We start from the raw sequence: 25,151 nt of genomic DNA on the forward strand, positions 1-25,151 counted from the left end.
GTTGAGGGGATTGAGAAGCCAGGAGTCGGAGTTGAGCTAGAGGCAGAAGCTGGCAAAGGCAAAGGACTAACAACGAGAGCTCTCAGAACCAAAGAAAGCTAACTGGGTTATTTTGGAAGAGACAATAAAGAACTACTTTAACAGCTGGCTGCATTTGAGGTGATTATTACTTTGAACTGAAACTAAGGCTGTCTCTGAGCTTATACTCATACCAAATACTATAGGAGATGATGAAATGTTTCATCAGATTATGTTGTTAATTTTAAAAAAAACCTTCCAAACCTCTTATTCACTACCCTGAGGAGAATCCATGGACATGAAGTGTCACCAAGTTAAACCTGTAGCTGCTCTACACATTTTCCTCCACAGGTTTTTGTGACCCTGTCTTTGGGTGAACCATCCTCCTCTCACCAACCACTAAAAGCAGATGCCAGTCAAGACTCTTATTTAGTCCTCTACTCTATTCTCTACATGCTCAAAGTGATTTCACCAGTTCTCATGAGTCCAATCAAAAATTTTGCACCGATGGCTCCAAAAGCTATGTATTAGGCCACAGCCATTCTCACAAACTCTTTAGATCCTTCTGAAATTACTTCAGATTTACTTATTTATGCCCAAGTTCTCTTGTAGTAGAATATAGGCTCCCTTAAGACAGGACTATTTCCTTTTGTGTACATTCAGCATAGTGTCTTGTAAACAATAATCAATTCAACTTCAAATTGTTACCTAGTCTTGCTCCCAGTAAGAACATCAAAATGGATATGGTTCTCTTTCTCCAATAGTTTTATCAGTTTATTAATCACTAGCAAATAATTATATCATCAATTAAGTTAATGCATATAGATAGTTTAATTAAAAATTATGTAAATCAGCACTATTGGCAATAGTGTAGCAACAAAAGCAAAAAAATGACACAAAGTGTCATTTTATATTTTTATCTGTTTCATCACTTACTCTGTCCTTTTATCTTTAAAATGAGGATAATAGTACCTGTCTCCTAGAAATGTAATAAGGATAAAATGAGATAGCAATTGTAAAGTGCTTTGTAAACTTTAAAACGTTATAAAAATACTAGATATCTCTGAGAGGTAGGTATCTCTTAAGATTGCTGGTCCTGGTGTCAGAAGATCTGAGTTCAAACTGATTTCTTTACTGGGCTTGGTTTCCATAACTATAAAATGGGGGGAAAAGAAAGGAATAATAAGAGCACCTTCATCCCAGAATGGTTGTGAAGACCACAAGAGATTATCTGACTATCTTTCCCACTTTAAGAAGCCTTTGTCAAAAAAGAAGAATCAATAACAATCTCTTCAACTACCAGGTCCTTTTGAAGGTTTTTGCTTTATTTCTAAGATCAATCAGACTGTCATTTCTTTGTGTTTGTTTTCAACTATACTTTTTGCACTAGTTTATTGAATTTGTTTCTTTGTGGGTTTGAATGATACTTGAAATGTTTCGCGTTCCCTCATTAATAGCCATTGTGACATCTCAACAGTCACTGAAATGTGCTCCTTAAAAGCTACAACTATTACACATCTCCTTGGAGCTATACCCACTCTTTAAAAATCACAGAATTAAAAACACAACAAAAGAGAGCAATTAAACTATGTGTGCTAAAAATCAAGCACTCAATAGGCAGAACTAATTAAAAGCAAAAGTACACCAGCCCAACTGAGTTTTAACTGATAAAGATTAGATATTCTCTGCCAGTCTAGTGTCAGAAGAAAAACATACACCAAAGATCAATGCTGTCAGAGAGTTAAAATTATTGCCTATGTTAAAGAATATGATTACCACTATGCTTCATCAGCAACTTAAGGTAATTATATTTTGGTCACCATAGTGAAAAAATAAGTTCTATGGGAAGAGGAAAGGGAAAGTATTTATTAAGTACTTACTTTGTACAAGACACTATACTAAAGACCAAACAAATATTATTTCATTTGATCCTCATAACAACCTTAGAATAGGGATACCAGTATTATCCCCATTTTACAGTAAAGGAAACTAAGACAGACAGAGGTTAAGTGAGTTGCCCAGAATTGCAGAGCTGGTAAGTGGTTGAAGCTGGATTTGAAAACAGGTTTTCCTGACATAGTAGGTCCAATACTTTACCTACTGTATCACTCAATGTCTCTAGGCAGACAATACAAAAACTGTAGTAGCAAAGATTGGAAATGGATTAATTTTTATTGATAAAATAAATGAAATTCTTTCTCATTCAAGATCTTGTGAAACAGTTGTCAAAAAAAATTCAACTGAGCTTGTAAGAGATGGGCATCTTAATCAGGCCATAAAACATGCCCCCATTAAAGGAAGGATTAATTCTGAATAAACATTCTGATATACTAAAAAGCAGAACTGTTCCAGAACTATAGAAATTTCCAAATAGAAATGAAATACTACAACAAGACCTTTTGTCATGGCAAATGTCATGAAAAGTTAAGAAACTTATCTGATGGAGATAAACGTGCTTCAGTGGCTTGGGATCTCACTAGATTTAAAACTTTATGAATTATAATTAAGTTTTTACTATATACCAACTATTACACTAAGCAGTAGGGATCCAAATATAAGAAAGGAGACAATCCCTAATTTCAAGAAGCTTACATTCTAAAAGGAGTAGACAACACATAAGGTGATGTCCTTTGAAGAGATGGCCAGGGAAAGGAATTTTAACTGGGGAATAACAGGGATGGTAAACTGATCTAAGGATCAGTCAACTATAATACCATTCCAGAAACAAACAATGGTAACACTGACTGATCCCTGTATCCAACGGAAAAAATAAATAACTGGAGGAGGTGTTCACGTGGAGGGCAGAATGCCTCAAACATTGATGCCAAGGTACACTGAATGAATGGATAAATGGAAAAACAATGTTCTGCTGAGAGCTGGTTAGATAAAGTGGACTAGATGAGTTTATACTCTCTCACCACCAGGGTGAAAGTTGCGAGATTAAGTCATTTAACCTCCTTAGGTACTTGGGTAGAAAAGGAGAAAGGGGAAAAAAATGGGTGCTGCCAGGCAAATGACAAAACGGCTTGGATATGTGGCCAAAAGGGATGTGAATGGAGATAAATAGGTCTCATTTTCTGGCTTCTGGGAATGAAGCATTGCAGTTGGTTCTAAGAGTAAATTATGACTCTTGGAGATCTAATCACCAGATATTTATTAACCAAATGTCTAGTCTAAACTCTCTCCTGCTTCCAGACTGTTCAGGTTACCATTCTCCCAGTCATCTGGTCCTTAACTCTGATATAACCTTTAATTCTTCCTGTTGTCACATATGGAACCAAACGGGTGTCAAATCTTGTCCATTTTATCTCCATAATTCTCTTCTTTGCCCTTCCTGCTTTCACAGTCACTTTAACTCAGACCTACATCAATTCTCACTAAATTTCTCAAACTACTATTCCAGCTCTTCTCTTTTTTACAGTCTTCCCTCCTACAGCGACTGAAATAATCCTCCTAAAAGCACAGGTTGACCATATAGCTATCCAGCTCAAAAATCATACTCAATTCTCTAACACCTTTAGTTGTACCACGTACAAACTATGCAGAGGTTAGCTGTGTGAAATCTCCACCTACTTTTCCAGTCTTACTTTACAATTTCCCCATGCATAAATGACAAATCCTAGCTAACCAGAACTAGCTGACTGAATTAGGAATTTTCTCTCTTGCCTTCATGTATTCATCATGCATCCATGGAACTGGTACTTCTTCCTGACCTGATCTCTCAGAATACTTTTTAATCTTTCCATGTGTAGCTCAGGTTAAGACCCAGACCATCATAAGATTCCATTAGACATTCTATGCTTTGTTCCCTTTAATCCTGTAAGTCCTAGATTTATATCTAGCTTTTTTGATCTTCTAATAAATAATAATTTATTTTTTTATTTCTTTATCTAGTGTTAATCAAGGTATATTACCTTACCTCACTCAGGCTTAACAATGAAATCTATGGCTAGGACAATAAGGGAACCTTAAAGTATATATGTGATTTACCCAAATTCAGAGTTAATTAATGGCAAACCTACCAGAACACCAGAACTTCTCAGTTGATATATGTTATTTTTCGTGTAACTTATAATTTATATGCCAATGTTTGCCAACAGGTAATAAAATTAGGAAAAAACCACATTTTAAAAAGAAAAACGCTTTTACTTGTTTTGACAGCTTTGTGAAAATTCTCAGCTAGTATTTATACCACGTACTTAATTATATTTTTTACTGAATTTTTAATAATTACTTTGATTTCTAATATTCACTTTTGCAATTACAGAAGAATCCTTTAAACTAGGATAGGGAATAAAAACAAAACTGAAACAATTATTAATTGTTTAATTAATTACCTGCTGTAACAGTAATTTACTACTTAGTTTTTTAGAAATAGTGCATTTGTTAATGGGATACCAAGTAAATTTTAAACCAGTTTCTAACCATTTGAGATAAATGGAGGTAAATTAGGGTGACATGATTCAGAGTGTTGGCATATATTTACTGCCAACTTTCAAGAAATTTCCATTTGCTGTTGCTCCTATAATTTCTTGAATATTGATCATTTTTGGTCCACATCTAATGATTTTTCCTGTGCAACAAATTCATGGTATGACATTCTCCCCAAAGATGCAGAGATAACAGAGAAATTCTGGCCCTAAAAGGATAAGTGACTTCCATACTGTCAATATGCATCAGAGAAAACTTGAACCCTGTTCTTCTAGTCTTTTAAGTTGTAACAAATTAACTAGCAATGTGTCTGGCCAGTCAAATTATCTCTATGACCCTTATCACCCCACCTTTCCCCAACCCTTAATGGGGGGAAAAAAGCCCAGAACCCAGAGAATCACAGTATTCCTCCTCCTGAAACACCAGGACCTCCTTCCAATCTGGGCCCCACAATCTTTAACAAGAAGAGAAACCATCATGGAAAAAGGGCACAAACATTCCAACCACCAACACCAATCATGGTTAATGGATAGATAAAGCTCAAGAAGTTTAGGTAATGCTAACCAGACCATGAGATGTCCACCCTCACACAATTATCCAGGAAAGCCACTTTTGTGGAAGTGCAACCTGTAATAGCCACAGTACTGGCAATCCAGAAAAGAAAAGTTCTTGCTACTGAAGTCCTTGACACCATTAAATGGTTCAACATCAAAAAACATTATGATTTTATCAATGGAAATGACACTGAAGACACAGTACTAAATGCTTTACTGCTATACTCTAAAGACTCTGGGCTTTGCCATCTAACTAACTTGCCACTGAAAGCTCCTAAAGACAGTCTTCCTCTATAAAAATGGGAATCTCTTGAAATTTACATTTCTTGCTTTTCTATTTGTATCCCCAATGTTTATTATACAGTAAGTGATTAATAAATGCCAGCCATTCTACCATGCTGCCTCTCGTTAAAAAAAGAAAAAAACTAAGTACTTAATAAGGTTTACAAAGCATTTTTCATAATTATTTCAATTGAGCTTTCATCCTATCAGCACCATTTTATAATTGAGGTTAACTGAAACTCAGAAGTTAAGGTAACTAGCTCATGACCATAGCTAATGAAATGGCAGGGGAAGGATATGAACCAGGCTTCTCCTGATTCTATCTAATAATCTTGCTACTATATTATGTTACCTCTCAAGATAATAAAATAAGTTGACATTAAAACTAGACCAAATTAAAGTTAAATTCAGTTTGTCTTTGTTGATTTAGAAGGAATTTCAGGGGGTTTTCCCAGTGTCTTGAAGTCATTGTGAATAACCACTGCCACCATGTTAAACAGTATAAATCACAATAATAACTAAATTTGCATGTTTTTCTAGACTTAGAAAAAAAAAATCATGCCTCATTTTTCTTATTGAGAATTCAAGTTTAATGACATTGAACCTAACAGATGAACAAATACACTACAGCTGACAAAAAGAATACTCACCAAAGAGTTGGGAAGGATTTGCATTTGTAGCCTTTTCATAATTAGTAAGACCTTCATAAATAACTTTCCCCACTGCTGCATACAAGCATTCAAGCTCTTCATATTTTGAAGCCACACTTGAAGTACCTGAAATAAATTTAAAATCCCACTACACATATCTGTATTTACATATACATATCTGAATTTACCAATAATAAATGCATTCATGACAGTGAATGAAATTATTGAGAATGAGCAACAAAGCCCTTTTGGAACAACTTTTTTTTTTGTGGATGAAGTAATTTCTACCACTGCATCCCAACTGTCCTCACATGTTTCTACATTATTCATCCAAATGAGTTATCCTGATCTCACTGATTTTCCCATTACACTATGTTCTAAATAAATGCATTTAATAACACATCAGAACTCGTTCTTATTAACTGTGCAATATTAGATAGAATACTTTTTACACTTAATCTCCCTTTCCCATGTGGAAACAGTAATGTTCAACAAATGAATAATTGCACTTCCAAAGCAGAAAAAAAATAATTATAGAAGACATTAAATTTATAGCAGACATTTCTTAAGCCAAAGCAATGACTGCCATAGGTTATTAAGTTTTTATGTCTAAAGATAATGATTACTTATTTCAACTTTTCTTATAAGGATGGAAAGGAGAGACTAAAATGAAACAGTAAAATACAAAACACATAAAACAGAAGATTAGCACATTGGAAAAACATGCTTCCCTTCCTCTTTTACTTAATCACTTTAATTGGTGTGGTGATAAAAGAAAAACATTGAAGAAAATGATCATACTTGGTTCTGTGGGGAAAATGCTCATTAGGCGTGAGAGGAGGCTATGAACTGCTCGCAAAACTTTGGTGTTTCCACATGTCATACAAGCAGCTACCCCTCGCTGCAAAGGTTTAAAGCTACTGAGAATTGCTGGAGACTGAAGGACAGTTAGCAGGAAACTCAAGACTTCCAAACCAGTGCAAATATTTGCAAAGTTAGCTTGGTTAGGTTGTTCCTAAAAAAAGGAGAAAAAAGATGAACAAACTTAAAAGAAAAATGTTGTATTAAAACAAGAATATAGAAAGGTAGTCTCAAACAAAGCTTTAACATGACAACAATGCATTTAGTCACAAAAACATGTTCTCAAATGAGATAATTGTTGCTATATAAAAGTGACAGATACCATGATAATGAAGTTTAATATATAACTTTTTTTAATTTTTAATTAAATATAATTTTTAACATTAATTTTCTTTTTTTTAATCTTTTGTAAATTTATTTTTAATACACATTGCTTTATGATTCACATTGGAAGAGAAAAATTAGAGCAAAAGGGAAAAACCATGGGAGAGATTAAAAAACAGAAAGAAAAGTGAACATAGTATGTGCTGATTTACATTGAGTCTGCATAGTACTTTTTCTGGATGCAGATGGCATTTTCTGTCCAAAATCTATTGGGATTGCTTTGGATCACTGACCCACAAAGAATCAAGTCTTTCATAGCTGACCATCATATATTCTTGCTGTTATTGTGTACAACGTATTCCTGATTCTGCTTATTTCACTCAGCATTAGTTCATGTAAATCTTTCCAAGCCTTTCTAAGCTTATTCATCATTTTTTTACAGAGCAATGATTCCATTATCTTCATATACCATGACTTGTTCAGCCATTCCCTAATTGATGGGCAGCTACTTATTTTCTAATTCTTTGCTACCACAAAAACAGCTGCTACATTTTTGCACATGTGGATCCTTTTCCCTCCTTTATGACTTCCTTGGGCTACAGACTCAGTAATGGCACTACTGGGTCACAGGGTATGCACAATTTGACAGCCTTTTGGGTATAGTTCCAAACTGCTCTCCAGAATGGATGGATCATTTCACAACTCCACCAACAATGTATCAACGTCCCAGTTTCCCCACATGTCTCCAATATTTATCATTATCTTTTCCTGTCATCTTAGTCAATCTGAGAGGTATGAAGTGCTACCTCAGAATTATTTTAATTTGCATTTCTCTAATCAATAGTGATTTAGAGCATTTTTTCTTAAGACTTTAGATGGCTTTAATTTCATCGTCTGAAAATTGTCTGTTCATATACCCTTTAACATTTATCAATTGGGGAATGACTTGTATAACACTAGTTTTCTATAATTTCTGAATTGGGAATTCCCTCCTTCCTTTTCCCTTCCTTAAAAAGGCAAGTATTTTGACGTAGATTATACAGTTATGCAAAACATGTTTATATATCAGTCATGATGCAAAAGAGAACAAAGACTAAAAAAAAAAAAAGGAAAAAAGAAAAAACCCCAAGAAAAATAAAATTTTAAAAAGTACGATTTGACCTGCATTCATCTGTTCTTTCTCAGAAGATGGGTAGCATCAGAATTGTCACATAACTATCTTGCTGAAAAACGCTGAATAATTCAACTATTGATCATCATACAGTTGATCATCATATAATATTGCTGTTACTATGCACAATGATCTTTTGGTTCTGTTCACTTCACTTTTAATTAGTTCATATGAGTCTTCCCAGGCTTTTTCTGAAATCAGTCTGATGAGCTTTAGTTGTGAATATATTTACCAGGGATGCAGTAGCTATCTTCCCCAGGAAAAGAGATGCATCAAGTAACATAAAGGCTTTCAAACAAAACAGGAGGAAAGAAATCCTCAGACCAAGTCAAAAAAGAAATAACATATAGACTCAAACTCATAAGAAATTATGCACTGCAGACTTACAGGTATATGAGGTAGGAAATTTTGTAGCCATTCAAAAAAACCAGTGGTTTTAGCTCAAGCATGACATCAAGCTTCCACAATAGATTTTATAACTTAAATACAGAAAACCTTCAAATACCATCAAAATATAGAACAAAAATGATGGTTTAAAAAAAATGGATAAAATTTACAGCATCACTTTTGCAGAAAAAAATTCTAGGGTCACAAGTTTGGGAAATTGAACAACTGAATGCCTCAGGGATATGTTACAGTGACTTCTAGTTTTGATCTGATGATATACCAAAAGATGATCACCAAGGATAAGTTCATAATTCTATATCAGCCATTAAAATGTCTATATAAAAATTGAGGTTCATTTATTTTTTTAATAGTACTATATCAATTAAAGATTGATTTTTTTTTAGTGTTAGTTACTACATTAATTAAAACTTTAGACCAGGTCAAATGATGTCTTATGTTAAAAAGTATATTTGTAAAATGTGAGAGAATATCTCAGTCCTCAAAGTTTCTACATAATTACTATTAGCAAGGAATAAATAGGAAAGGTTTTCTAAAATTTTTTGCTTAGTGATAGCACTCTCTCATGATCAGCCAATCTGGCAGAAGAGAACTTAGTGCCATTAATCTGCCACTTCTAAACTTCATGAGGAGCAGAAAGAGCCTCAAGTTTGGCAATTGCAAATAAGAATTTTTTTTTTTAACAGTTATTTACAATAGCTGGAAGTGTCAAAGTCCTCATTTGAGAAACAAAATTGTAGAGCATAATAAATGCTTGTGTTAAGATTCCTTCATTTGTCTTAAATGACTTGTGAACCTACCACAGTCATCAAAAGCTTATCAAACCATTGTAGTTTGAGTTCTGATTTTGGCCACATATCTGGTCGTAAAGCAGTCTTTAGGAGATTAACACAACGTCGTGATAACAACTCTCCAGGAGATCCCGCAGTATTGGAGTTATCATTAACCTAAAAATTCAAAATAATGAAATTTTAATTAAATATATACAATATATTTCATTATTAATACTAAAAAATTATAATAGATTTTTACTCTATTTCCAACATATTACAATTTAGGCTATTGACTTCATTACTATGAAACTAATTAGTAACCAAAGACCTTTAAATATTTATTTACGTTGCAAAAATACATACAAATATATCCCAAATATGCAAATAGGTTCTCTTAAAAAATTCTGATAAAGATGTTTGATGTTTTTAATGTCTAGAAAATAGCTTCCAAAACTAGACCTATTAAATTAAAATTTTTAGTTTAACATTCTTATTCTATCTATGCATATGTGTATACACATACACTACAAATGGGAGAATACTAAATAACATTTGTCTCAAAGAATTAATGTCAAAAATTTACAATCATACCTGACAAGCAATTCTAATCAAAAAGTTCACCACTGTATCTGTATGTTGCTTATCAATAGGCTTAGCAAGTAAAGCATCAGCCCCAGGCAATGACTGACTCCTTCCAAAAACCTAAAAATAAATAGGGAAGGAAATTTAAATCATATTATATAATTATTAAAAAAACTACATAAAGGTATATTTCAATCTTTGGATTCTTCTCAACATAAACTTCTCTAACATTCCACCAATCTAATCAAAGGTAGCATTCTGTTAGAATTCATAAAGAAACATTAAGCTAAAGGGTCAGAAATAAGAATCTTTATTCAATCTAATTCTGTCCCATTTTTCTGCCACACTATATACATACACACATGTACATGTATTTATGTATTCATGTGTACATAAAGACTAAAGTTATACAACAGATAATATTATAAAATAAAATTTATCCCAAATATAATATATTCTAAATTCCAAAGGAATTTTTTTCATTATAACTATACAAAGTACCTAAAAATGTCACTCAGAGAACTATCACAATACTTTATGAGAATATTAAATAAACCAAGATAGTTTCAACTTTGGTAGAAATAGAGGAAAGAGCATTATTTTTAATTAAATACCCCCAAAAAAGTCCCCAAAGAAATAAACATGGGCTAATTTTGTGTCTGTGTCTGATGTCTGTGAAGAACATGATTCTCACAAAAAGGGACAGCACCAATAAAGGAAAAACTTAAGCAAGAGTTGATGGTGCCCATTAGGAGTTACAGAAGACAATTTCTTACTGCACTCATTGCTCCAGTGGCAGTCCTAAATCGCTTCACCTCTTGGCCAGAATCAACTGACAGTCCTCTTTTAATAGCAGATGAGGCACAACTGGCACCTTCTCCACTTGAATTTGGATCTATATCAGAATCCGGCTAAAATAAGAGACAAAATTAAAGTTTATGATTTCTAAGGATAAGTATTAAAAAAAAAAAAAAAAAAGCCAAAAGGAATAGAAAGTTATTATAATTCCTACCTGCTGATCCTTAATCCTTTGCAATTCCCACTTAATAACAACTTCTGCCAGATCCACGGCCAATTTTCTTTGTTCTATGGTAACACTGGGAGTGAAGCCTAATCTCTGCATGGCACTCACCATATGCTGTACCAAATGGTGCCTCACTGGGTAATAAACCTATGGAAAGTTTCCAATGTTAATACAAACACAAATCCCAAACTTTACAAAACATAGCAACCAACCATTTGATTCTTTTCAGAGAATTTTACAATGACTTACACAAGAATCTTCTTTCTGTACTTATTTAATATAAAGTCACTCCTAAATGACTGAATTAGGATAAAAGTAAAAGCTTCTTTTTAAAAAAAAATATGTTTTAAATATTCATTTAAATTTGGGGAATATTCTTCACAAAGAGGGAGGCTTTTTTTAAATATTTTTCATGTTCCATGCTACCAGGGAATTGAGTATGTTCTAAAGAGGTTTATATTGATACCCATTAAACCGAGATGTACTTTTTATTCCAATATCAAGAAGGGTCAGAAACTAAAATATCTTTAGACAAGTAATTCCCCTCAATTCAACTATCTTTGGGAATAAACTTTAACAGTGATCAACGTTCAAAGAATGAAATATTTAACAAAGCCTTGAGCAAGTGTGTGTGTGTGTGTGTGTGTGTGTGTGTGTGTGTGTGTGTGTGTCTGTGTGTGTGTGTGTGTGTATGTGTGTAAAATAAACACTAGAATAAATGATTATTATCAATATAATCCCTCTTAAAATTAAAGTGGAAGGAATATAACATTCCTTTCAGGAGTTTGCATAGATCCACAAAAAGAAAACATCAAAAAAGCATTCATCATTTTGATTTGAGTTCTACTTGAAAAAACAATAAAATCCTGCATTTTAAGGCCAAATAGAAACTACTGAGTACAGTATTTACTCATTATCTTACTACATATATATCTTGATTCTGGGCAAAAAAGAAAAATATAAAAAAGGATCTAAGGCACCCTTAAATAGTTTAATGTACCATTGAGAGGGGGGTACCAAAACATTCATAAAACTATCATTTATATGGTGCTAACTTTACTAAAAAGAAAATGATCATAATGCTATTACCAAAAATAAAAAGACAGTCAAAAACTGACAGCACAATCTAGAAAACTAAATTACATACCTTAAAATGCTGCACTATTAAATGCAAAATGTGGACTAGCTGAGGAACTGTATGACCTTCCTCTACAATGATTTTTCTAGTCCAATGAGTCAACATTTGATGTCCATCTTCCATTCGAGCAGGGACTGCTGGGGTCAAAATAGCCATTGCTTGTCTGACAATTGCACGAGCCTCCATTGCATGAGCTTTTAGCAAACTATGAAAAACCTAACATAGGAGATTCTTGTTAAGACAAAAAAAATTTTTTTAAATAGCAATAATACTAAATTAGGATTAAAACAAAATTGACCTTGAAAAAAAAGTTTCACATACTCATTTAAATTTGGGGAAAATACTCTTCACATCTATAGAGACCAATTTTAAAATGTTTTTAATGACTTGTGCAATCAGTGAATTATGTTCTGAAGTACATATAAAAAGACTTTACCACTGATACTCATATTTCACCAGTAGAAAGGATCGGTTTGGAGTTGAACCACCAATATTCCTTAACTACAGTCCCTATATTAACAAGTGTTATGTATTTACAAGATGTGTTTTGAATCCAATTTTTGACTGTAATAGAAAATAAATCTATCTCATGGATCAACTTTATGCCAAGGTCTCAATGGTATCATACTCAAAGGTGGGGGGATGGGTTTAATTTGTGCTTATGTGTTATGAACCCCTCTGGCATTGTGAAAAAAATCAAAAGATAAGACTCCTTTTCTGAAGAACATTTTAAATGTATAAACTAAAACACATGTATAATGTCATACTGAAATCAAATTATCAAAATTTTTTTTAGAAGTTCATGAACTCTAGGCTAACAGCTCTTATTCTGAGCTAATTCCAATTAAAAGAAAAAGCAATAAATGAAATATGACTTGTGCTCCAGAAAAGAAGAGAGCACTAAGGTTAAATAAGATAGTCAACAAAGCAGTAAAATATAAAGAAAATACACTTCAGAGAAGTGACTTAAACTAACCATAAGGAGGAGGGAAAAACATCTTAAGGTACCTGGAGGACAATTTTTTTGTGTATAGCAAATTTAGCAATGATGTGCGCCAGGAGTAAGTGACCACTGTATTTACATGCAGGGTCTACACACGCCTTAGATAGCAGACAGGGCCAAGCAAAAGTCATCAATCGACGCAATTTGCTATTCCGGTTTTTGTTATTGTCATGGATATGATGTGGCGCATGTTCCACAAGAAGCGTGGCAAACTGTAAAAGGTAAATCCTGAGGGAATCCAACATGTCAGTTTGTTTCTCTGGGTCAAGCACCTAGCCACAGAAAGGAAAGGGAAATGTAATTACTTGTATATTTATGTAGACTTTTCTGCAAAATATGCTGTATTAATAACTTTAAACCTAAAGCATATATTATAAAGTTGAAAAATAGGAAACTTGATACATCGTTATTTTTTCCTTAGTAAAATAGAACTATTTTCTTTTAACTTTTTTAAAGTGCTAAATACTCCTACCTGTCCAAACAGAGATAGGAAATGTAAATTTGTACAAATTAGTTACCAAGTATATGTTTCAGAATCAAAGACAAAACTGCTCAGTATAAGCCAAAACAAATTAAACTATATTTTTAAAAATTGAGCAGCATAACTGATCTTCACTTTGTGCTTAGGTTTACTTAAACTCTAGTCAGAAATCATTCTGGAAAATATTTTGAACCCAAAATAAAATTTAATACAGAAATACCCTAGTAAAAGAATGTAAGATAGCTGCTCCATGACAGAAATATCTTTTCTTTCTTTCTCTTTTTTTTTTTTTTTTGGCTAAGGCATTTGGGGGTCAAGTGACTTGTACAGGGTCTCTCAGATAGGAAGTGTTAAGTGGGTGAGACCAGATTTGAACTCAGGTCCTCCTGACTTCAGAGCTGGTGCTCTATCTACTGCACCTTAATACTCTTTTTCTTTCTTTTCCTTTTTTTTTAAATTCAATAAAATTATAGCCCAAAACAGTTTCTTTCCCTCTAACCAAGAAAGCTGACTGACTGTATTGGGAATTCAGTAATACAGATTGAGAATTTGGCAAATTCTGTCAGAACATAAACAAGACACTATTTTGAGGCCTTGCTGCTCACTCTTCTTTTACAGAAAGGAATTGAACAAAATTAACTAAAGTAATAAGGATTTCAAAACTCAGCTACATAGTATTAGTTAACTATCAGAATCCCTTCTTTCTGGATTGACCAGAATGAGTGAATCAAGTCTCTGTCACTACTGTCAAGATACTGTATAATACAGTATCTATATAAAAAATAAAACTGTATAATACAATAAAAATGTAATACCTAAAATGTTGCTACATCAGTATTTTAAAACAAAACTATGCTTGCAATACTGTTTTTAAAAAAATGCATTTTTAACAGCCTTCATACATATGACAACAATTCATTAAGAAAATTACCACCTTGGTAATGAAAACACTGGTAATGCTTTCTGGATTATCTCCTTCTGGATTAGGTGGTCCCAAAAGCTGTTCTCCTTCAGCTTTCTCAAAACTATACAAGAAAGCAGGATTCAGGATATGTTGTAGAACCTATCAAAGAAGAGGAAAATAAAGAAAACTCATCATACTGTTTTATCTACTATGATCATCAATTAGCTTGCCCAAAGTGTATTATAAAATTGCAAACCATTTAATTAAACAAGAAAAACATCTCATTTTTCCCATTTTTGAGTTAAAACAAATGGAAAGAAATGTAAGAAGCCAAAGAAAAGAAATGATGACTATCTGGTTTTGCTCTTCTCATCTCAAAAAAAAAAAAAAAAATCCAAAAAGGAGACAAAAAGTTATTGCTGAATCAGATCAATTTTTCTCAACAATGGCATTTTTTCCCTCCCAGAAATAGCTCAATCTCTTATTTTAACATCAATAGAAATACAGTTTTCTATAACTTTACCTTGGCTTTGAGCTCATCTCCAAAATTTGGGTCATTGAAATCCACAAAGCGAAAGAACAAGGCACGCTTTTGAGAAATACTATAATTTTTGGGGATTTCCTCTTCCATGTATTCCTTTAAGAATGTCATGTTGCAGAGAAAACGGCCAGTGAAGGCTCGAAGCAGCTGGAAAAGCAACTCTATATCTCCATAATTTCTTCTGAAAAATCAAGGTAAGGAAGTAAGCTCCTTATGGAAAATTTTCTAATCAAATATATAGGCTGCTAATTTCCCAAAAGCATTATCTTTTGAACAATTCAGATACCCAAGTCCAGGGCCTACCAAAATAAGGAGTTTAAATGTGAACATAATCAGTTACGATTTGAAGTTTTTCCTCTACATCAGATGAAACTAAACCTCCACTAACAAGTCTGAATTTCAATTACTAAATAATTATCTTCTTTGTTCTAAGTGAATGTGCTCAGATAAAATAAGTTATTCTACCTAAAACAGATTATACCTACTTGCAGTAATTCAGTAAACAGTAAGCCAGTAGTTTAGGCTCCTTCCAGTTTGTTGCAGCCATATTTTCTTTGCGATGTCTTTCTTGAAAAGTTTCACTGATCCATACACGTCTCAACTGGCTCACTAAAGAGTGTTGATTTGCCAACCAGGATTCATCATTCTTAACTATAATGCTTATGATCTGTCAAGAAAATAAAAATGCAATAATACTGACAAAACCAACATGTCCTAGATGAGAAAATTTGAGATTTTAAATGCTCTCTGTCAAAGGAATTACCTTAATAGCCTGAAATTGAAGATCAAGTTTCAGAGTGCTTGTGCTAGGAGAGCCAGGGCGCACAGCTGCTTGTGTACCACCAGGTAATAATAAGGCAATAAATCGGTTTGGATTGGCCGCAAGGACATCTCGAAGAGGTTTGGCATCTTTGTGTTTTAAAAAACTCTAAACAAAATATAAAATATTTTAAACTGTCTAAAGTTGCTTTAAATTAAACGAGATACCCAAAAAAATTTCACATCAAGACTCACAAGTTCACTTCTAGTTTTGACCTTTCAACATAAAGTCAAACACTCATATATTTGATCAAGGGTTTCCAAATTACTTTAGCCACATTAAAGACTGAAAGCTAGTGAGAGAATCTACTACTATATATGAATAAGGTAGGGGACAAAGCAAAAACAGCTAAGATTAAACTCAACAGAGGAGGTTATTAACTAAGACTTTATGCACAAAAGAAGATTATATTAAATATACATGGAACAAATAGCAGAACATGTGTATTAAGAGATGCCAAGTTGAAGTATGCATAGTATAAAAGGGCACTGCTGAAATATGAGAAAAATGGACAAGTAATATAGGAATTGATGTATTTGGTGAGAAAGTATTTGGTGAAAGCATCAAGCTGTCATGTGAAAAGAAAGAACTAGAATACAAAAAGAGAATTATAATCCTAACACTATATATAAATTCCCACGAAGCCTTTGAAGTGGAGATCCTGCAATCACTAAACAATAATTCTGAATTCCCAGAGAATAACAGAATATCTTTCAAAGAAAATCTGACTTTTCTCTTGTGATAATTACCATAAACATCCTGCTCCACTGAGGATCATTTAATGTAGCTTCCATCATGAATAACTCAACAGTTTGAGAAGGATGTCTTGTCAAAAACTTTATCAAAGGTTCTCTGAATGGACTGCCAGCCTGAAAAAGATTTAAGAAACATATCACTATGCATATTTTCATTTATGAAATATCTTTTTCCATTTATAATCTTAATCTTGAAACACTGTTACCAATATCCTATCACAGGAATTTGCAAATAGTTAATTATTTTAAACTGTATAAAAATCATTAACTTTCAAGAAATCAATTTTGATACTGAAAAAAGTATCTGATTAGTCAGGCAAATTTAAAATATACATAAATAATAAATGTAACAATATACCAAATTCAATCACGCTTTTACCTCTATCAACATAGCCCGTTCTGTTTTCATTACAACCTCTAGCAGAGGTTTGACCAAGGTTTGTGGAGCAGCTGGGATCAGATGAAAAAGGTTTATAATTGCTGAACAAATCTTCATTTCCTAATAAAGAATAACAGAATGAAAATCAGAGTTCAATGAAAGCTTGCTAGCTAAATATGCAAACACTGCGGCAGACCCTACAACAGGCTACATTAGCATGGCTAGCCAACCAAAGCAAGTAGTTAACGTGTAAAAAGCAACAACCTACCTATTTCAGAACTAACTATGGACTTAAAGAAGTTAATTTTCACTCTGGCTTCTCATTTTTATTGATTAAGGGAGAGGGGAATTAATAAACTGAATACTTTTCAACTTCTGTTATTTTATTTTGTTGGTTTTCATAAATCGTTTAGCACTAAAAGGATTTCAGAGTCAAACAAATTCAACTAATTAAAGAAAACCAGACTTCTGAGAAGTTAAGTGATTTGCCCAAGTGACATCTAATTGGCTCAAGGCAAAGCCAGGACTAGAAGCCAAACTTCTTAACTCCTAATTCAGGGTTCTCTCTAATACATATAATGGAAATCAATAGGAAATGATTTCTTATGTAGTTTTGTTTCCAAATTTTTCAGAATATATTTTATTTATTTATTTGTTTGTTTGTTTTTGCTGAGGCAATTGGTGTTGAGTGACTTGCCCAGGGTCACACAGCTAGGAAGTGTTAAGTGTCTAAGAACAGATTTGAACTCAGGTCCCCCTGACTTCAGGGCTGGTGCTCTACTATCCACTGCATCAGCTAGCTGCCCAAGAATATGTTTTAATGCTCAATGAAAATATTGTTCTTTAATTGTTTCATGTATCTAAGTTTTCTCTTCCCAACAGAAGTTTAAGATCCTTGAACAAAGGGATTCCAAGATACACTGATGCTCCAAAACTCACTCTAATATTAGGCATTCAGTAGTTGAGCTGAACTGAAGTACCAAATTTTAAATGAATTATCATTGTCTTAAAATTTCTCAATTCTAATAATAATTAAAGTAGGCCTCTGAACACATTATGATATTGGTGCTATGAATTTTGAATTATACAATGAGCATGATATTCCAGTATAGATATAAGGATTCTCCCTTATTGGGGGACTGTTTTTGGTGGCAAAACTTTTACTTCTCACAGTGTTGCTGCTGATGTTTTAGATGAATTTTTTTTAAAAAACAATGCGTTAAAACAAAAATTGTAAATGAGTCAGGACTAAAATGTCAAAAAATACTGAAGTCATGAAAGACTGCCTATAGGTTACACTGATTCCCACAATCCTTCACAGGGCAAGTGAGATGGAGATCAAAAACAATAATAAAAAGAGAAGGGGGGGTTCCTAATTTATATACATGAGTTTTCTTATTTGAATAGACAAATGGAGAATAGCATAGGAAATTAGAAAATATATAACTGTCTCCATCACTTATATCTTAAAAACAAAACACTCCCAAAACCTTCTTCTATAGGATTCTCAGATTATCTGATGAATAATAATATATTTCCTAAACCATAAAATATATCCTAAAATTATGTAACTTCAAATGTTTTCTTTTGTACATTTTTTAAAGAACTTTCACAACCATTGTTTTAAATAAGTCTGACAACAACACTGTGAGATAGGTTCAGCAGATATTATCCCCATGCTTTTTACTGATGAGAAAAATTGAAGTTCAGAGGTTATAAAACTAAGCCCAAGGCATCACAGTGTATCCATACTGAAATAATGTGGTGTTCATTTTAATGAAATAAGCCTCATTTTCCAGTCAATAGATGTGGAGTCTTAAGTCTTAAGGGTTTGAAAGGAAACCCATGATTTGATCTCAACAAAAGAAAACTTTTTGAAGCATGCACAAATATGCTATTTATTGAATTTTGCCCTCAATGAACTGTTAAGAATGATTTTTCATACAACTTTTGTAATGATAAAAATCCAAACAGAATGAATCCTTTAAAAAGTAGTATTGAAATATTGCAAAAAGTAAAAGAAAAAACTAATTCTTTAAAATCTCTTTCAAACTTCCTAACATAAAACATGCTTAGCATCCTTAACAATTCACAGCATTGTTACTAATACAACTCTGCCACAGACAAACAAATGACAGTTCACTGCACTCAAAGGCACAATGCACTCTGCCCATTACATAACAACAATACAGCTAACAAGTCACAGCAAAAAACCAAATACAACAACAACAAACAACCTCCTGTTGCCTTCACTGATATTCTCACCTCTACCCCTTCCATGGCAGGCTGAACCAAAACAAAAATTACAGCATGAAAAAATGCAACAAAAAAGTAAAAGAAAAAGAAAAAAGAAAAGTAGATACTATTCTTCAGATTGCAAAGTCATAAACTGACTTAATAGGTTATTTTCTCACCTCAAACTGACAGAATGGAGACAACGAACATCTCCCGCACTCTGAAATGCTCTCCTGAGGATGGGGAGGAAAATCATCTTTTTTTTTTTCTACTTATGTTATTTACACATAACTTCCCACACACTCGTGCACAATAAGAACTAATGAGTGAACAAGACAATGAAAAGACAATATTCAGATAGCACTTGAAACAGAGGAATAGCCAGACATAGAACAGAACCTCTATCCCTTATAGGTAAAACTACATGGATTTGTTATGAGAAAGTACCCATCCCCAAACAAAATGAAGAATAGGGATTTGAGAAGTTATAAACTAAGAAACTATATGAACAAATCTATTGCATGCATTTTGGCAAAGAGAATTGTTTTATTTAGCATTAGCATAAACATGTTCAAGCATTAAATAGTTTTCCCACCAGAAGGAGAAACACTTCAGTCATATAAGGGAAAGTAAATTTAGTTCCCATTCACTGGGTATCTATTAGGGTTTACACACTAAGGAGAACCTCAACAGTGACTAATTGATATATATTGAGAAAATGATCACATTTCCCCCAAAATATGACTGTATACAGTAAATGGTCCAATAAAATAATGGATTAGTATGTGTTATCATGTACTAAATTATTATTAATAAATAAAAAGGAATTGCAATCAATTATTAAAAATTTTTGAAATAGATACACGGACAAAGTTTAATAACCTCTCCTTCACATTAACAACTAAATAACCAAAAAGATTCAGATAGGTTTTCTATCTTTGTAATTTTAAAAAATATATAACTACAGTTAATTTTTTGATAAAGCAAAGATCTCCTGGGTCCTGTATAAGCATAAGCAAACTATATATTAACCATTTCATAATCCCAACAATTCCAACAGCTGCATAACACACATAACAAGAAGTCAGTGCTGAGATTCAAATGCAGCATAAACCCTAGATTAGATGAAGAGAGTAGCCTTATTAAACAAAGGTTACATAGATATTAGATTCCAATGAAAAAATAACTATCATCTTTCAACTTCAGATTCTCTGAATTTTCTGAGTTGCTAGATCCCCTCTGAAGCTGCCTATGCACTTTGGGTATTACTTATTACTAAATTACTAATAAAAAATACTTCTTTTGGAGCACTGCTCACCTCTGAATTCAAGTACACTTCCTTGAAAAAAAAAAAAAGAAGAATTTACTAAAAGACTGAGGGATTTTATCCTTTGGGGAAGACTCATTCTGCAAGTTATATAAAACATCTCTCATGGATTTGCCTAAGTGCTTTGCAGAGTACAATGCCTTGCTATTAAGACCAATGGAAAAATTGACTTACAAATTAACTTGCAAGTCAGAGAAATACAGAAGGCATTTTGTTCCTCCATCCACTAGAGCATAAATGTTCTTTAATGTACTTTATTGAGTCCAACATGGGACTTGCTATTTTATTTTGAGTATTTTTAATTAATAGCAAATATTCAAAGTAAAATTTCTTCTAAGATTAAAATGCTGGCTTAATTTTGTTCAAAATTCTTTTAAAAAACAGGAAATTTTATTCACATAAATAATGACACAGAATGGTTGAAACAAAGCACAATAAAGCAAGAAAATTCATAGTTTGGAATGAAATGAAGCATCTAACACTTATGTACAACATGACAGGAAACTATTTTGATTAGGCTCCTGAATTTCTATACAGAAATCCCTATATAATAGATTGCTGTAAAATCTACAATTAGACTTTACAGAAACCTAAAAGAACCACAACCCATACAGGACAATACACATTCACATTATAACCCATCCATAACAGTTAGTGATTACCTGCCAAAAACCAACTTGTTTCAAATCTTAATGTAAGTAAATAATGTTAGTTTCTAAGTAGTAGAAAAACATCAAATTATGGGGGGAAAAAACAGTATTAGTGAATCAAACTCAAATACTAAGAACAAATCAATAAAAATGAATGTAACCCAAAGTATAACTCAACATTTCCCCCCCACTCCAAAAAATAATTCAGCATATCAAACTGAAGAGAGGGAAAAGGAACATATGTGCTGTGAAGCATGTCCACTTTAGAGAGTTTGTGTACTAATATCAAGGGGAAAATACTTCTCTCATTCTTTTTATTAAATACTAAAATTTTTTAGTAAATTTTACTATATAATGGTAAATACAAACATTTATTGAGCACTTTTATTATCAAAAGGAACATAATTTAAACGAGAAAAAAAAGCACTAGAATCCAAATTCTAGAGTTACAAGGCTCCTCAGAGCACCTCATCCAAGTACATCAATGCAAGTCAAATTATTAACATAATTATTAATATAAGACTAGTTAGTAATTCATTGTCACTTATCTATATAAAACATATTACACAAAGAAGCTACTACCTAGTATTTTAGCAAAAACAAAGATTAAATGTTAACCGAAGTTACTGCATATAGCACTTCCACCCCCCCCAAAAATGAACAAGTCACTTACATTTCCATCACTCCTCTGTCCACCCTTGTGAGTGATAACAACCACTTCCATCCACTTGCGTAGGTGTTGCTATTGTAAATACATTTAAAAAATTAATTTTATAATTAGTCTTTTATTGAGACCCACAACTGCACACACTGCCTCATGTAATAATTAAGTTGCTATCTTTAAATCCTTAAGAGACATGTATTTTCATCAAAGACATAAAAATGTACATATCTAGCTTCATGTAATTTAATTTAAATCAGGTAAAATATAAAGGACAAAATAAATTAAAAGGCAGAAGGTATGGTTCCCATACTATGAATGTCATGTTTCAAAGATCCATATTGTCAAAGTCTAGTGAGCAACTTTATTTTCCTTATACAGTATCTAAAAAATTGCTCAATGACATAATATTTCAAATCATATTACAAATAGTTCAGATTTGGAAAAAAAGAAAGAAAAAAGGTAAATTAGTTACTAACATACCACTCCCTCCACAAATAGTTCAACATCTTATCCCTTAAAAAATAATGCTAAAGACTTCTGGCAAAACTATTCCTGCAATAAAAATAACAATAGACCAAATAATGAACAAGATATCTAATCAAAAACTATATTAAGTGTAGAAAACTACACAAAAAGTCAGCTAGAAGTTCATGATAGGGATTGGAAAATTAATAGTACAGACCCTGAAGCTACCAGAAGGGAAGACCTGGCAACTTTTAAATACAGACACACAGGATCCAGGAGTTCAGTTCCAACATCTCTAAGCATTGTGTCCTTAAAAGCCAAAGAGGGCCATGCAGATCTAGTTCTTTCAACATAGGTCTAACCACAGGAGAAGGACGTCTGTACAGATGACCATGGTGATACACACAGGACCAAGCAAAAGCAACTATCCCACCCAAAAGCACAGCAGAAACCAGACTCTGATCCTGGCATAAGGTTTCTGTGCAGAAATTTAGACAGAAATGCTAAGTATCAACAAAATATATATCACTAAAGAATGATAAAGAGATTCAGCAATACCAAAAAATTCAATCTAGAAATTACATAAATAAAAACAGAATCTCAAAAAACAAAAAGAATCTTCCTTCCCACAGGAATACCTAGTAGTGATGAAGGAAGAGATTGTAAAAATGAAATAAAAGTTATGGAGAAAAGAGGTGAAAGAAAAACAATTTATCCAAATAAAGGATTCCTTGAAAATCAGAACAAAGAGAAATCAAAGACTTCTAGGCAGCAAAATTTACTAAAACAAGATCAAAATATCAAAAAACACTTGACTTAGTAAACAGATTGAGAAATAATTTAAGAAACATTAGCTTCTCTGAAAACCATGATTTAAAAGAATAAAAACCTGAATAAAAACGAAATGAAAACACAAGAATTAAGAGAAATCTAGAAAGATAATCTGATCAGAAAAGAGCTTTATGAAAAAGAGCTAATAATCTAAGAGAGAAAAGAAATGAGTTTCTATTCAAAATCTTAATGTTTTCAAAAGTTATTGAGAGAAATAAGATAGAAGACTAGATTGGTTTTGTTTTAAAGATGAGAAAGAAAAGTTAAAATTGAGTATACTGTATTATTTTATTTCTCACAAATGCAATGTGTACAAAGAGTACGCAATAAACATGAAAGAGTAAGAAGTAAGCATCAGATGAACTTCTTTTCTGAATTGGATGAACTTACTGAAATAGTTTGAATAGTCACACATATTCAAACACACATGCAGTTGATGTAGAAATACATCAGACTCAACAAGGAAACACCAAGGGATACAGAGAAGATGACTTAAGAAAAGGAGGTTAAGAGCAAGAAAGAAACATTTGAAAACAAACTTCCTAATCTCAAAGTGAGGGAGGGGGAATTAAAAAGGAAAAAAAAGTATAGAATCATAAACTAAAGTAATGCCTGTCAACTGGGAAATTGTTGAACAAATAATGTTATAAAAATATAACAGAATGTTACTACATTGTACAAAAGGACCCCCCCCCCCCAAAAAAAAAAAAAAAACAAGATTTCAGGGAATCCAAGAGTGAAATGAGCAGAAGCAAAATAATTAATGACAATACGAGTTAAGCATTGCAAGATCAATGAGGAATCATGTTATATGCTCCTCCTAACAGAGGCAATGGAATTCAAGTACAGAAGACACTGTTGGAATGTGGCCATGTGTGATTTGTTTTGCTTAACTATGCCTATTTGCTACAAGATTTTGTCTTTTTCTCTGCTATTTTTAATTGGGCAGATAAAAATAGTGTCTCAAAATAAGAAAAAAGGAGGCAAGCCATTGAAATTTTATTTATTAATGCAGAGTAGTACTGAAAGAAGTTCAGAAAGAAACAAGGATAGTCACAAAAGATGAATTTATTTTTTAATAAATTGCATGCATAAATTGCTGCATGAAACCAAAATTGAGTTTCACATTCATTTTTATGTGTCAAGTTCAGAATAAAAAAATTTTAAGGAAAATAATGAAGACCTGAATCTTGATCTCAAAAGCAAATCATATGTAATAAATACCTAAAAATGAGATAGCTCAGTTCAAGTCGATACAGAGAAAATCAGATGTTGTTATTGACACCACTCCTATATGCACATAATGAACAAAAGAATTTAAAACACAACTAATCTAAAGTATTCAGCATGTAGCCTTTAGGTCAGAGATAGGTCAGCTAGGTTAAACAAACAAGTCATGGAAATAATATACCATTTTACATATCCACATATATGTGTGTGTGTCTATACCTAGACACACTCATCTATAAATGGAACTCAAGCAAAACACCAGGAAACAGAAATCTTTGATTTTTCTGGTGAAGTCATTTAAAATAATAAAATAGAAAACTTTAATTCATATATTTATTCATCAACAATACCGAAATCTCCTAAGATTAGTAGAATTTGATTTTTTCCCACATCAAATTAAAGAAAATAATTCTAAGATATTTCTAAAAATATTTGACTTACCATCATCTGATCACAAAATTTATCATTAAAGGAGTTTGGGAAGAGCCTAGTGACAGAAGTAAGACGATTTACTACATTCAATGTCAAGCTCCGATAATCCCCTAACATCATCAATAAAGGCCTCATATGTGTGTGGATCTGGTCAACTTCTATTGTAGCACCTTCCAAAAACTTTAAGAAAACAAAACATATAGGCATAAGAGAAATAAAAA

The 25,151-nt window shown here is 32.6% G+C and overlaps 1 protein-coding gene across 1 annotated transcript in view; it reads right to left on the reverse strand.

The window, feature by feature from the left end:
• The window catches only part of TRRAP (transformation/transcription domain associated protein), a 137,914-nt gene that overhangs the window by 68,357 nt on the left and 44,406 nt on the right, over positions 1-25,151 (reverse strand). Inside the window, 16 exon segments of the mRNA XM_052000683.1 lie at positions 5,936-6,061; positions 6,737-6,950; positions 9,497-9,643; positions 10,061-10,171; positions 10,828-10,962; positions 11,064-11,222; positions 12,223-12,429; positions 13,222-13,488; positions 14,632-14,760; positions 15,125-15,323; positions 15,628-15,809; positions 15,906-16,070; positions 16,712-16,831; positions 17,097-17,216; positions 21,982-22,050; positions 24,940-25,110. Coding sequence (XP_051856643.1) covers positions 5,936-6,061; positions 6,737-6,950; positions 9,497-9,643; positions 10,061-10,171; positions 10,828-10,962; positions 11,064-11,222; positions 12,223-12,429; positions 13,222-13,488; positions 14,632-14,760; positions 15,125-15,323; positions 15,628-15,809; positions 15,906-16,070; positions 16,712-16,831; positions 17,097-17,216; positions 21,982-22,050; positions 24,940-25,110 — 2,521 coding nt within the window.

This window comes from Antechinus flavipes, chromosome 1 (assembly GCF_016432865.1).
Source record: "Antechinus flavipes isolate AdamAnt ecotype Samford, QLD, Australia chromosome 1, AdamAnt_v2, whole genome shotgun sequence".
Classification (NCBI taxonomy): domain Eukaryota; kingdom Metazoa; phylum Chordata; class Mammalia; order Dasyuromorphia; family Dasyuridae; genus Antechinus; species Antechinus flavipes.